At 51.2% G+C, this 17,065-nt stretch overlaps 1 protein-coding gene across 1 annotated transcript in view; it reads right to left on the bottom strand.

The window, feature by feature from the left end:
* The window catches only part of TMEM8B (transmembrane protein 8B), a 103,630-nt gene extending 89,952 nt beyond the window's left edge, over window positions 1-13,678 (bottom strand). Inside the window, exon 1 of the mRNA XM_075330619.1 lies at window positions 13,568-13,678. Within this exon, the coding sequence (XP_075186734.1) occupies window positions 13,568-13,649 (82 nt within the window). The 5' untranslated portion in view covers window positions 13,650-13,678. The remainder of the gene's footprint in view (window positions 1-13,567) is intronic.
* Window positions 13,679-17,065: the final 3,387 nt, after the last annotated feature.

The following is a 17,065-nucleotide window of genomic DNA, read 5'->3' as shown; positions in this document are numbered from 1 at the left end:
TCACATGCAGGACCACCACCCGCAGGACCACCACCCGCAGGACCACCACCCGCAGGACCATCACATGCAGGACCACCACATGCAGGACCACCACATGCAGGACCACCACCCGCAGGACCATCACATGCAGGACCACCACCCGCAGGACCATCACATGCAGGACCACCACATGCAGGACCACCACATGCAGGACCACCACCCGCAGGACCATCACATGCAGGACCACCACCCGCAGGACCACCACCCGCAGGACCATCACATGCAGGACCACCACCCGCAGGACCACCACCCACAGGACCATCACATGCAGGACCACCACCCGCAGGACCACCACCCGCAGGACAACCACACGCAGGACAACCACACGCAGGACCACCACACGCAGGAGCACCACACGCACGACAACCACACGCAGGACCACAACACGCAGGACCACAACACGCAGCAACACCACACGCAGGACCACCACACGCACCTGCACCACACGCAGCAGCACCACATGCAGCAGCATCACCCACAGGACTACTACATGCAGGACCACCACCCGCAGGACCATCACATGCAGGACCACCACCCGCAGGACCATCACATGCAGGACCACCACCCGCAGGACCACCACATGCAGGACCACCACCCGCAGAACAACCACACGCAGAATAACCACACGCAGGACCACCACCCGCAGGACAACCACACGCAGGACAACCACACGCAGGACCACCACACGCAGGACCACCACCAGCAGGACCACCACACGCAGGACCACCACACGCAGGAGCACCACACGCAAGACAACCACACACAGGACCACAACACGCAGGACCACCACATGCACCTGCACCACACGCAGCAACACCACACGCAGGACCACCACATGCACCTGCACCACGCTCAGCAACACCACACGCAGCAGCACCACATGCAGCAGCATCACCCACAGGACCACCACATGCAGGACCACCACCCGCAGGACCATCACATGCAGGACCACCACCCGCAGGACCACCACCCGCAGGAGCACCACACGCACGACAACCACACGCAGGACCACAACACACAGGACCACCACACGCAGCAACACCACACGCAGGACCACCACACGCACCTGCACCATGCGCAGCAACACCACACGCAGCAGCACCACATGCAGCAGCATCACCCACAGGACCACCACATGCAGGACCACCACCCGCAGGACCATCACATGCAGGACCACCACCCGCAGGACCACAACACGCAGGACCACCACACGCAGCAACACCACACGCAGGACCACCACACGCACCTGCACCATGCGCAGCAACACCACACGCAGCAGCACCACATGCAGCAGCATCACCCACAGGACTACTACATGCAGGACCACCACCCGCAGGACCATCACATGCAGGACCACCACCCGCAGGACCATCACATGCAGGACCACCACCCGCAGGACCACCACATGCAGGACCACCACCCGCAGAACAACCACACGCAGAATAACCACACGCAGGACCACCACACGCAGGACCACCACACGCAGGACCACCACCAGCAGGACCACCACACGCAGGACCACCACACGCAGGAGCACCACACGCAAGACAACCACACACAGGACCACAACACGCAGGACCACCACATGCACCTGCACCACACGCAGCAACACCACACGCAGCAGCACCACATGCAGCAGCATCACCCACAGGACCACCACATGCAGGACCACCACCCGCAGGACCATCACATGCAGGACCACCACCCGCAGGACCATCACATGCAGGACCACCACCCGCAGGACCACCACCCGCAGGAGCACCACACGCACGACAACCACACACAGGACCACAACACGCAGGACCACCACATGCACCTGCACCACACGCAGCAACACCACACGCAGGACCACCACATGCACCTGCACCACGCTCAGCAACACCACACGCAGCAGCACCACATGCAGCAGCATCACCCACAGGACCACCACATGCAGGACCACCACCCGCAGGACCATCACATGCAGGACCACCACCCGCAGGACCATCACATGCAGGACCACCACCCGCAGGACCACCACCCGCAGGACAACCACACGCAGAATAACCACACGCAGGACCACCACCCGCAGAACAACCACACGCAGAATAACCTCACGCAGGACCACCACCTGAAGGACCCCCACATGCAGGACCACCACATGCAGGACCACCACCCGCATGACCATCACATGCAGGACCACCACCCGCAGGGCCACCACCCGCAGGACCACCACCCGCAGGACCACCACACACAGAATAACCACACGCAGGACCACCACCTGAAGGACCACCACACTCAGCACCACCACATGCAGGACCACCACACGCAGGACCACCATACGCAGGACAACAACACGCAGGAGCACCACACGCAGGACCACCACAAGCAGGAGCACCACATGCAGGAGCACCACACGCAGGAGCACCACACGCAGGAGCACCACACGCAGGAGCACCACACGCAGCACCACCACCCGCAGGACCACCACACGCAGGACCACCACACGCAGGACCACAAGACGCAGGACCACCAGACGCAGGACCACAACATGCAGGAGCACCACCCGCAGGACCACCACCCGCAGAACGACCACATGCAGGACCAATACCCGCAGGAGCACCACACACAGGAGCACCACCCGCAGGAGCACCACCCGCAGGACTACCACCCGCAGGACCACCACCCGCAGGACCACCACCCGCAGGACCACCACATGCAGGACCATCACCCGCAGGACCACCACCCGCAGGACCACCACCCGCAGGACCACCACCCGCAGGACAACCACCCGCAGAACAACCACACGCAGGAGCACCACCCGCAGGACCACCATCCACAGGACCACCACATGCAGGACCACCACCCACAGGACCACCACCCGCAGGACCACCACCACTGGTTGTCAGATAACGGTTCATCTCTCTCTGATAATGGGGCGTCGTCAAAAAAATTTGAATTATCATGACAAGAGGTTTATTAGCAAGGATGATGGGGTAGTAGTCCTGTGAGATCTTATACAAGGGGTATTACACCCCCCCTATATTATACAGGGAAGACCCCCAGCAGACCCCCACAGTGGTGATGATGGAGGTAGTAGTCCTGTGAGATCTTATACAAGGGGTATTACACCCCCCCTATATTATACAGGGAAGACCCCCAGCAGACCCCCATAGTGGTGATGATGGAGGTAGTAGTCCTGTGAGATCTTATACAAGGGGTATTACACCCCCCCTATATTATACAGGGAAGACCCCCAGCAGACCCCCATAGTGGTGATGATGGAGGTAGTAGTCCTGTGAGATCTTATACAAGGGGTATTACACCCCCCCTATATTATACAGGGAAGACCCCCAGCAGACCCCCATAGTGGTGATGATGGAGGTAGTAGTCCTGTGAGATCTTATACAAGGGGTATTATACCCCCCCTATATTATACAGGGAAGACCCCCAGCAGAACCCCATAGTGGTGATGATGGAGGTAGTAGTCCTGTGTGATGTTACACAGGGGATATTACACCCCCCTATATTATACATGGAAGACCCCCAGCAGACCCCCATAGTGGTGATGATGAGGGTAGTAGTCCTGTGTGATGTTATACAGGGGATATTACACCCCCCTATATTATACATGGAAGACCCCCAGCAGACCCCCATAGTGGTGATGATGAGGGTAGTAGTCCTGTGTGATGTTATACAGAGGATATTACACCCCCCTATATTATACAGGGAAGACCCCCAGCAGACCCCCATAGTGGTGATGATGAGGGTAGTAGTCCTGAGTGATGTTATACAGAGGATATTACACCCCCTATATTATACAGGGAAGACCCCCAGCAGACCCCCATAGTGGTGATGATGGAGGTAGTAGTCCTGTGTGATGTTATACAGGGGATATTACACCCCCTATATTATACAGGGAAGACCCCCAGCAGACCCCCATAGTGGTGATGATGAGGGTAGTAGTCCTGTGTGATGTTATACAGGGAATATTACACCCCCCTATATTATACAGGGAAGACCCCCAGCAGACCCCCATAGTGGTGATGATGAGGGTAGTAGTCCTGTGTGATGTTATACAGGGGATATTACACCCCCTATATTATACAGAGAAGACCCCCAGCAGACCCCCATAGTGGTGATGATGGAGGTAGTAGTCCTGTGTGATGTTATACAGGGGATATTACACCCCCCTATATTATACAGAGAAGACCCCCAGCAGACCCCCATAGTGGTGATGATGAGGGTAGTAGTCCTGTGTGATGTTATACAGGGGATATTACACCCCCTATATTATACAGGGAAGACCCCCAGCAGACCCCCATAGTGGTGATGATGAGGGTAGCAGTCCTGTGTGATGTTATACAGGGGATATTACACCCCCTATATTATACAGGGAAGACCCCCAGCAGACCCCCATAGTGGTGATGATGAGGGTAGTAGTCCTGTGTGATGTTATACAGGGGATATTACACCCCCCTATATTATACAGAGAAGACCCCCAGCAGACCCCCATAGTGGTGATGATGGAGGTAGTAGTCCTGTGTGATGTTATACAGGGATATTACACCCCCCTATATTATACATGGAAGACCCCCAGCAGACCCCCATAGTGGTGATGATGAGGGTAGTAGTCCTGTGTGATGTTATACAGGGATATTACACCCCCCTATATTATACAGGGAAGACCCCCAGCAGACCCCCATAGTGGTGATGATGAGGGTAGTAGTCCTGTGTGATGTTATACAGGGAATATTACACCCCCCTATATTATACAGGGAAGACCCCCAGCAGACCCCCATAGTGGTGATGATGGAGGTAGTAGTCCTGAGTGATGTTATACAGGGGATATTACACCCCCTATATTATACAGGGAAGACCCCCAGCAGACCCCCATAGTGGTGATGATGAGGGTAGTAGTCCTGTGTGATGTTATACAGGGGATATTACACCCCCCTATATTATACAGGGAAGACCCCCAGCAGACCCCCATAGTGGTGATGATGGAGGTAGTAGTCCTGTGTGATGTTATACAGAGGATATTACACCCCCCTATATTATACAGGGAAGACCCCCAGCAGACCCCCATAGTGGTGATGATGAGGGTAGTAGTCCTGTGTGATGTTATACAGGGGATATTACACCCCCCTATATTATACAGGGAAGACCCCCAGCAGACCCCCATAGTGGTGATGATGGAGGTAGTAGTCCTGTGTGATGTTATACAGAGGATATTACACCCCCCTATATTATACAGGGAAGACCCCCAGCAGACCCCCATAGTGGTGATGATGAGGGTAGTAGTCCTGTGTGATGTTATACAGGGGATATTACACCCCCTATATTATACAGAGAAGACCCCCAGCAGACCCCCATAGTGGTGATGATGGAGGTAGTAGTCCTGTGTGATGTTATACAGGGGATATTACACCCCCCGATATTATACAGGGAAGACCCCCAGCAGACCCCCATAGTGGTGATGATGAGGGTAGTAGTCCTGTGTGATGTTATACAGGGGATATTACACCCCCCTATATTATACAGGGAAGACCCCCAGCAGACCCCCATAGTGGTGATGATGAGGGTAGTAGTCCTGTGTGATGTTATACAGGGGATATTACACCCCCTATATTATACAGCGAAGACCCCCAGCAGACCCCCATAGTGGTGATGATGGAGGTAGTAGTCCTGTGTGATGTTATACAGGGGATATTACACCCCCCTATATTATACAGCGAAGACCCCCAGCAGACCCCCATAGTGGTGATGATGGAGGTAGTAGTCCTGTGTGATGTTATACAGGGGATATTACACCCCCCTATATTATACAGGGAAGACCCCCAGCAGACCCCCATAGTGGTGATGATGAGGGTAGTAGTCCTGTGTGATGTTATACAGGGGATATTACACCCTCTATATTATACAGGGAAGACCCCCAGCAGACCCCCATAGTGGTGATGATGGAGGTAGTAGTCCTGTGTGATGTTATACAGGGATATTACACCCCCTATATTATACAGGGAAGACCCCCAGCAGACCCCCATAGTGGTGATGATGAGGGTAGTAGTCCTGTGTGATGTTATACAGAGGATATTACACCCCCCTATATTATACAGGGAAGACCCCCAGCAGACCCCCATAGTGGTGATGATGGAGGTAGTAGTCCTGTGTGATGTTATACAGAGGATATTACACCCCCTATATTATACAGGGAAGACCCCCAGCAGACCCCCATAGTGGTGATGATGAGGGTAGTAGTCCTGTGTGATGTTATACAGGGATATTACACCCCCTATATTATACAGGGAAGACCCCCAGCAGACCCCCATAGTGGTGATGATGAGGGTAGTAGTCCTGTGTGATGTTATACAGAGGATATTACACCCCCCTATATTATACATGGAAGACCCCCAGCAGACCCCCATAGTGGTGATGATGGAGGTAGTAGTCCTGTGTGATGTTATACAGGGGATATTACACCCCCCTATATTATACATGAAAGACCCCCAGCAGACCCCCATAGTGGTGATGATGGAGGTAGTAGTCCTGAGTGATGTTATACAGGGGGATATTACACCCCCTATATTATACAGAGAAGACCCCCAGCAGACCCCCATAGTGGTGATGATGGAGGTAGTAGTCCTGTGTGATGTTATACAGGGGATATTACACCCCCCTATATTATACAGAGAAGACCCCCAGCAGACCCCCATAGTGGTGATGATGGAGGTAGTAGTCCTGAGTGATGTTATACAGGGGATATTACACCCCCCTATATTATACAGGGAAGACCCCCAGCAGACCCCCATAGTGGTGATGATGGAGGTAGTAGTCCTGTGTGATGTTATACAGGGGATATTACACCCCCCTATATTATACAGGGAAGACCCCCAGCAGACCCCCATAGTGGTGATGATGGAGGTAGTAGTCCTCTGTGATGTTATACAGGGGATATTACACCCCCCTATATTATACATGGAAGACCCCCAGCAGACCCCCATAGTGGTGATGATGGAGGTAGTAGTCCTCTGTGATGTTATACAGGGGATATTACACCCCCCTATATTATACATGGAAGACCCCCAGCAGACCCCCATAGTGGTGATGATGGAGGTAGTAGTCCTGTGTGATGTTATACAGGGGATATTACACCCCCCTATATTATACAGGGAAGACCCCCAGCAGACCCCCATAGTGGTGATGATGAGGGTAGTAGTCCTGTGTGATGTTATACAGGGGATATTACACCCCCCTATATTATACAGAGAAGACCCCCAGCAGACCCCCATAGTGGTGATGATGGAGGTAGTAGTCCTGAGTGATGTTATACAGGGGATATTACACCCCCCTATATTATACAGGGAAGACCCCCAGCAGACCCCCATAGTGGTGATGATGAGGGTAGTAGTCCTGTGTGATGTTATACAGAGGATATTACACCCCCCTATATTATACATGGAAGACCCCCAGCAGACCCCCATAGTGGTGATGATGAGGGTAGTAGTCCTGAGTGATGTTATACAGGGATATTACACCCCCCTATATTATACAGGGAAGACCCCCAGCAGACCCCCATAGTGGTGATGATGGAGGTAGTAGTCCTGTGTGATGTTATACAGGGGATATTACACCCCCTATATTATACAGGGAAGACCCCCAGCAGACCCCCATAGTGGTGATGATGAGGGTAGTAGTCCTGAGTGATGTTATACAGGGGATATTACACCCCCCTATATTATACAGGGAAGACCCCCAGCAGACCCCCATAGTGGTGATGATGGAGGTAGTAGTCCTGAGTGATGTTATACAGGGGATATTACACCCCCCCTATATTATACAGGGAAGACCCCCAGCAGACCCCCATAGTGGTGATGATGGAGGTAGTAGTCCTGTGTGATGTTATACAGGGGATATTACACCCCCCTATATTATACAGGGAAGACCCCCAGCAGACCCCCATAGTGGTGATGATGGAGGTAGTAGTCCTGTGTGATGTTATACAGGGGATATTACACCCCCCTATATTATACAGGGAAGACCCCCAGCAGACCCCCATAGTGGTGATGATGGAGGTAGTAGTCCTGTGTGATGTTATACAGAGGATATTACACCCCCTATATTATACAGAGAAGACCCCCAGCAGACCCCCATAGTGGTGATGATGGAGGTAGTAGTCCTGAGTGATGTTATACAGAGGATATTACACCCCCCTATATTATACATGGAAGACCCCCAGCAGACCCCCATAGTGGTGATGATGAGGGTAGTAGTCCTGTGTGATGTTATACAGGGGATATTACACCCCCTATATTATACAGGGAAGACCCCCAGCAGACCCCCATAGTGGTGATGATGGAGGTAGTAGTCCTGAGTGATGTTATACAGGGGATATTACACCCCCTATATTATACATGGAAGACCCCCAGCAGACCCCCATAGTGGTGATGATGAGGGTAGTAGTCCTGTGTGATGTGTGTGATGTTATACAGGGGATATTACACCCCCCTATATTATACAGGGAAGACCCCCAGCAGACCCCCATAGTGGTGATGATGAGGGTAGTAGTCCTGTGTGATGTTATACAGAGGATATTACACCCCCCTATATTATACATGGAAGACCCCCAGCAGACCCCCATAGTGGTGATGATGGAGGTAGTAGTCCTGTGTGATGTTATACAGAGGATATTACACCCCCTATATTATACAGAGAAGACCCCCAGCAGACCCCCATAGTGGTGATGATGGAGGTAGTAGTCCTGTGTGATGTTATACAGGGATATTACACCCCCCTATATTATACAGAGAAGACCCCCAGCAGACCCCCATAGTGGTGATGATGGAGGTAGTAGTCCTGAGTGATGTTATACAGGGGATATTACACCCCCCTATATTATACAGGGAAGACCCCCAGCAGACCCCCATAGTGGTGATGATGAGGGTAGTAGTCCTGTGTGATGTTATACAGAGGATATTACACCCCCCTATATTATACATGGAAGACCCCCAGCAGACCCCCATAGTGGTGATGATGGAGGTAGTAGTCCTCTGTGATGTTATACAGGGGATATTACACCCCCCTATATTATACATGGAAGACCCCCAGCAGACCCCCATAGTGGTGATGATGGAGGTAGTAGTCCTGTGTGATGTTATACAGGGGATATTACACCCCCCTATATTATACAGGGAAGACCCCCAGCAGACCCCCATAGTGGTGATGATGAGGGTAGTAGTCCTGTGTGATGTTATACAGGGGATATTACACCCCCCTATATTATACAGAGAAGACCCCCAGCAGACCCCCATAGTGGTGATGATGGAGGTAGTAGTCCTGAGTGATGTTATACAGGGGATATTACACCCCCCTATATTATACAGGGAAGACCCCCAGCAGACCCCCATAGTGGTGATGATGAGGGTAGTAGTCCTGTGTGATGTTATACAGAGGATATTACACCCCCCTATATTATACATGGAAGACCCCCAGCAGACCCCCATAGTGGTGATGATGGAGGTAGTAGTCCTGAGTGATGTTATACAGGGGATATTACACCCCCCTATATTATACAGGGAAGACCCCCAGCAGACCCCCATAGTGGTGATGATGGAGGTAGTAGTCCTGTGTGATGTTATACAGGGGATATTACACCCCCCTATATTATACAGGGAAGACCCCCAGCAGACCCCCATAGTGGTGATGATGGAGGTAGTAGTCCTGTGTGATGTTATACAGGGGATATTACACCCCCCTATATTATACAGGGAAGACCCCCAGCAGACCCCCATAGTGGTGATGATGGAGGTAGTAGTCCTGAGTGATGTTATACAGAGGATATTACACCCCCCTATATTATACATGGAAGACCCCCAGCAGACCCCCATAGTGGTGATGATGAGGGTAGTAGTCCTGTGTGATGTTATACAGGGGATATTACACCCCCTATATTATACAGGGAAGACCCCCAGCAGACCCCCATAGTGGTGATGATGGAGGTAGTAGTCCTGAGTGATGTTATACAGGGGATATTACACCCCCTATATTATACATGGAAGACCCCCAGCAGACCCCCATAGTGGTGATGATGAGGGTAGTAGTCCTGTGTGATGTGTGTGATGTTATACAGGGGATATTACACCCCCCTATATTATACAGGGAAGACCCCCAGCAGACCCCCATAGTGGTGATGATGAGGGTAGTAGTCCTGTGTGATGTTATACAGAGGATATTACACCCCCCTATATTATACATGGAAGACCCCCAGCAGACCCCCATAGTGGTGATGATGAGGGTAGTAGTCCTGAGTGATGTTATACAGAGGATATTACACCCCCCTATATTATACATGGAAGACCCCCAGCAGACCCCCATAGTGGTGATGATGGAGGTAGTAGTCCTGTGTGATGTTATACAGGGATATTACACCCCCCTATATTATACATGGAAGACCCCCAGCAGACCCCCATAGTGGTGATGATGGAGGTAGTAGTCCTGTGTGATGTTATACAGAGGATATTACACCCCCCTATATTATACAGGGAAGACCCCCAGCAGACCCCCATAGTGGTGATGATGAGGGTAGTAGTCCTGTGTGATGTTATACAGGGGATATTACACCCCCCTATATTATACATGGAAGACCCCCAGCAGACCCCCATAGTGGTGATGATGAGGGTAGTAGTCCTGTGTGATGTTATACAGAGGATATTACACCCCCCTATATTATACATGGAAGACCCCCAGCAGACCCCCATAGTGGTGATGATGGAGGTAGTAGTCCTGTGTGATGTTATACAGAGGATATTACACCCCCTATATTATACAGAGAAGACCCCCAGCAGACCCCCATAGTGGTGATGATGAGGGTAGTAGTCCTGTGTGATGTTATACAGGGGATATTACACCCCCCTATATTATACAGGGAAGACCCCCAGCAGACCCCCATAGTGGTGATGATGGGGGTAGTAGTCCTGAGTGATGTTATACAGGGGATATTACACCCCCCTATATTATACAGAGAAGTCCCCCAGCAGACCCCCATAGTGGTGATGATGAGGGTAGTAGTCCTGAGTGATGTTATACAGAGGATATTACACCCCCCTATATTATACATGGAAGACCCCCAGCAGACCCCCATAGTGGTGATGATGGAGGTAGTAGTCCTGTGTGATGTTATACAGGGATATTACACCCCCCTATATTATACATGGAAGACCCCCAGCAGACCCCCATAGTGGTGATGATGGAGGTAGTAGTCCTGTGTGATGTTATACAGAGGATATTACACCCCCCTATATTATACAGGGAAGACCCCCAGCAGACCCCCATAGTGGTGATGATGGAGGTAGTAGTCCTGTGTGATGTTATACAGGGAATATTACACCCCCCTATATTATACAGGGAAGACCCCCAGCAGACCCCCATAGTGGTGATGATGGAGGTAGTAGTCCTGTGTGATGTTATACAGGGGATATTACACCCCCCTATATTATACATGGAAGACCCCCAGCAGACCCCCATAGTGGTGATGATGGAGGTAGTAGTCCTGTGTGATGTTATACAGGGATATTACACCCCCCTATATTATACATGGAAGACCCCCAGCAGACCCCCATAGTGGTGATGATGGAGGTAGTAGTCCTGAGTGATGTTATACAGGGGATATTACACCCCCCTATATTATACAGGGAAGACCCCCAGCAGACCCCCATAGTGGTGATGATGGAGGTAGTAGTCCTGTGTGATGTTATACAGGGATATTACACCCCCCTATATTATACATGGAAGACCCCCAGCAGACCCCCATAGTGGTGATGATGGAGGTAGTAGTCCTGAGTGATGTTATACAGGGGATATTACACCCCCCTATATTATACAGGGAAGACCCCCAGCAGACCCCCATAGTGGTGATGATGGAGGTAGTAGTCCTGTGTGATGTTATACAGGGATATTACACCCCCCTATATTATACATGGAAGACCCCCAGCAGACCCCCATAGTGGTGATGATGGAGGTAGTAGTCCTGTGTGATGTTATACAGAGGATATTACACCCCCCTATATTATACAGGGAAGACCCCCAGCAGACCCCCATAGTGGTGATGATGGAGGTAGTAGTCCTGTGTGATGTTATACAGGGATATTACACCCCCCTATATTATACAGGGAAGACCCCCAGCAGACCCCCATAGTGGTGATGATGGAGGTAGTAGTCCTGTGTGATGTTATACAGGGAATATTACACCCCCCTATATTATACAGGGAAGACCCCCAGCAGACCCCCATAGTGGTGATGATGGAGGTAGTAGTCCTGTGTGATGTTATACAGGGGATATTACACCCCCCTATATTATACATGGAAGACCCCCAGCAGACCCCCATAGTGGTGATGATGAGGGTAGTAGTCCTGTGTGATGTTATACAGGGAATATTACACCCCCCTATATTATACAGGGAAGACCCCCAGCAGACCCCCATAGTGGTGATGATGAGGGTAGTAGTCCTGTGTGATGTTATACAGGGGATATTACACCCCCCTATATTATACAGGGAAGACCCCCAGCAGACCCCCATAGTGGTGATGATGAGGGTAGTAGTCCTGTGTGATGTTATACAGAGGATATTACACCCCCCTATATTATACAGGGAAGACCCCCAGCAGACCCCCATAGTGGTGATGATGGAGGTAGTAGTCCTGTGTGATGTTATACAGGGGATATTACACCCCCCTATATTATACAGGGAAGACCCCCAGCAGACCCCCATAGTGGTGATGATGGAGGTAGTAGTCCTGTGTGATGTTATACAGGGATATTACACCCCCCTATATTATACAGGGAAGACCCCCAGCAGACCCCCATAGTGGTGATGATGAGGGTAGTAGTCCTGTGTGATGTTATACAGGGGATATTACACCCCCTATATTATACAGGGAAGACCCCCAGCAGACCCCCATAGTGGTGATGATGGGGGTAGTAGTCCTGTGTGATGTTATACAGGGGATATTACACCCCCCTATATTATACAGGGAAGACCCCCAGCAGACCCCCATAGTGGTGATGATGAGGGTAGTAGTCCTGTGTGATGTTATACAGGGGATATTACACCCCCTATATTATACAGGGAAGACCCCCAGCAGACCCCCATAGTGGTGATGATGGGGGTAGTAGTCCTGTGTGATGTTATACAGGGGATATTACACCCCCCTATATTATACAGGGAAGACCCCCAGCAGACCCCCATAGTGGTGATGATGGAGGTAGTAGTCCTGTGTGATGTTATACAGGGGATATTACACCCCCCTATATTATACAGAGAAGACCCCCAGCAGACCCCCATAGTGGTGATGATGAGGGTAGTAGTCCTGTGTGATGTTATACAGGGATATTACACCCCCCTATATTATACAGGGAAGACCCCCAGCAGACCCCCATAGTGGTGATGTTACAGGGGGATATTGCATGCCCTATAATAAACATTTCGCCTATAATAATGCTTGGCTCCTCCCCATTGTATATATATAAACACATGCAGTAATAGTAATGGGTGACCTGCAGCGGCCAGACAGGCGGCGGTGATGAGCGGCAGCAGCGCGGCCCCGGGATCGCAGCATCCTCCTCCCGGCGGCCTCATTGTTCTACCGGGAGCCGCGGAGCCCCGCCCTCCTCTGCAGCCCCGTGACGTCACAGGAGGTGAGACCTCTCCTGATTGGCTGACAGTACAAACTGAGATCAGAGCAATACAAGGTATCCAAAGCGAATAGTGAGAGAATGCCGGAGCCCAGGACCGAGCAGAGCACCACCGATTATCACCGATCATCACCGATCACATCATCCATCACATCACCCATCACATCACCCATCACATCACCGATCACATCACCGATCACATCACCGATCACATCACCCATCACATCACCCATCACATCACCGATCACATCACCCATCACATCACCCATCACATCATATCACCCATCACATCACCGATCACATCACCCATCACATCACCGATCACATCACCCATCACATCACCCATCACATCACCCATCACATCACCCATCACATCATATCACCCATCACATCACCGATCACATCACCCATCACATCACCGATCACATCACCCATCACATCACCCATCACATCATATCACCCATCACATCACCGATCACATCACCCATCACATCACCGATCACATCACCCATCACATCACCCATCACATCACCCATCACATCATATCACCCATCACATCACCGATCACATCACCCATCACATCACCGATCACATCATCCATCACATCACCCATCACATCATATCACCCATCACATCACCGATCACATCACCCATCACATCACCGATCACATCACCCATCACATCACCCATCACATCACCCATCACATCACCCATCACATCATATCACCCATCACATCACCGATCACATCACCCATCACATCACCGATCACATCACCCATCACATCACCCATCACATCATATCACCCATCACATCACCGATCACATCACCCATCACATCACCGATCACATCACCCATCACATCACCCATCACATCACCCATCACATCATATCACCCATCACATCACCGATCACATCACCCATCACATCACCCATCACATCACCCATCACATCATATCACCCATCGCATCACCGATCACATCACCCATCACATCACCCATCACATCACCGATCACATCACCCATCACATCATATCACCCATCACATCATATCATTCATCACATCACCGATCACATCATCCATCACATCACCCATCACATCATATCACCCATCACATCATCCATCACATCACCCATCACATCACCGATCACATCACCCATCACATCACCCATCACATCACCCATCACATCATATCACCCATCACATCACCGATCACATCACCCATCACATCACCCATCACATCACCCATCACATCATATCACCCATCGCATCACCGATCACATCACCCATCGCATCACCGATCACATCACCCATCACATCACCCATCACATCACCCATCACATCACCGATCACATCACCCATCACATCATATCACCCATCACATCATATCATTCATCACATCACCGATCACATCATCCATCACATCACCCATCACATCACCGATCACATCACCCATCACATCATCCATCACATCACCCACGGTGATGTCCCTTTGTCCTGCACCTATGTTGTTGATGGTTTCGATGGGTTCCCACCGGTAACCCGCTCCCCAGCTTCAAGATGGACCGGAGGAGCTCTACTCTTTGCCCGCAGGCGCTGGCCCTTAAAAACTGGTGCCCTGGCGGTGGCGGTGTCTCTACTGTAATGGTTGGGCTGTTGCCTTCAATCGGGACTTGGTTGTTGGGGGGATCGACGTCCCCTTCACTGACGGATTTGGCAAATTATGGCGACTCCTAGCCTTGCCGGGGTCCGAGAGGCCCCTGCCCTGGTGCTGACTGTCGTTTGTACACTGCTCCAGACCGCCGGGCCACCACCCGTCCGCGGTCCTTCCAGGAACTTCCAAACGGTCACCCCTCCGGACAATCACCGCCGTTGCTGACCTTGCTGACTCTGTCCTGCACACAGCTGGACCAACTTCAGGCTCTTCTACTCTCACTTTTACTCCTTTTCTCCAGTTTTCTCCTTTGCTCCTCTACCACTTCACTTCCTTCTACTTTCACTTCCTTAACTCAACTCATGTTTACTCCTTCACTTCCCTAACTGATCTGCCTGGTTTCTCCCGCCTCCAGGGCTGTGAACTCCTCGGTGGGCAGAGCCAACCGCCTGGCCCACCCCCTGGTGTGAACATCAGCCCCTGGACGAAGGCAACAAGGATTTTGGGTTAGCTTTGGTGTTCCTAACTGGGGTGTAGGGTGTGGTGGTGTGATGACCTGTGACCCCTGGCTTGCCCAGGGCGTCACAGAGGATTCAGTGGAGGAATTCAGTGTGGGGGATCTTACCGTGTTTGGGTGCACTTTTGTTGCCATTATACTTTGTGGGTAATGACACGTATGTGATAGTGATAGCTACACAAGAGTATGACAATTACCTGACCACATGTCTGCTAGTGTTCTGATCTTTGTTTTCTGACCCCAGACCATTATTTGACTCCTCTCTGCACGCTCCCTGTTTTTTCCGTGACCTCCTGCCTGTTTGATCTCGGACCATTACCTGACCACATCTCTACTAGTGTTCTGATCTTTGTTCTCTGACCCCGGATCATTATTTGATTCCTCTCTGCACGTTCCCTGTTTCTGTCATGACCTCCTGCCTGTTTGACCTCAGACCATTACCTGACCACATCTCCTTAGTGTTCTGATCTTTGTTCTCTGATCCCGAACCATTATTTGACTCCTCTCTGCATGTTCCCTGTTTCTGTCGTGACCTCCTGCTTGTTTGACCTCGGACTGTTACTTGACCACATGTCTGGTAGTGTTCTGATCTTTGTTGTCTGATCCTGGACCATTATTTGACTCCTCTCTGCACACTCCCTGTTTCTGTCGTGATCCCTTGCTTGTTTGACCTCGGACCGTTACCTGACCACATCTCTGCTAGTGTTCTGATCTTTATTCTCTGACTCCGGACCATTATTTGACTCCTCTCTGCCCGCTCCCTGTTTCTGTCGTGACCTCCTACCTGTTTGACCTTGGACCATTACCTGACCACATCTCTGCTAGTGTTCTGATCTTTGCTTCCTGACCCCAGACCATTATTTGACTCCTCTCTGCACGCTCCCTGTTTTTGTCGTGACCTCCTGCTTGTTTGACCTCGGACCGTTACCTGACCACATCTCTGCTAGTGTTCTGATCTTTATTCTCTGACTCCGGACCATTATTTGACTCCTCTCTGCCCGCTCCCCGTTTCTGTCGTGACCTCCTACCTGTTTGACCTTGGACCATTACCTGACCACATCTCTGCTAGTGTTCTGATCTTTGCTTCCTGACCCCAGACCATTATTTGACTCCTCTCTGCACGCTCCCTGTTTTTGTCGTGACCTCCTGCTTGTTTGACCTCGGACCGTTACCTGACCACATCTCTGCTAGT

The sequence above is a fragment of the Anomaloglossus baeobatrachus genome, chromosome 1 (assembly GCF_048569485.1).
Source record: "Anomaloglossus baeobatrachus isolate aAnoBae1 chromosome 1, aAnoBae1.hap1, whole genome shotgun sequence".
Lineage (NCBI taxonomy): Eukaryota > Metazoa > Chordata > Amphibia > Anura > Aromobatidae > Anomaloglossus > Anomaloglossus baeobatrachus.
Note: the sequence above shows the minus strand (reverse complement) of the source record. Positions and strands in the feature narration are given on the sequence as shown.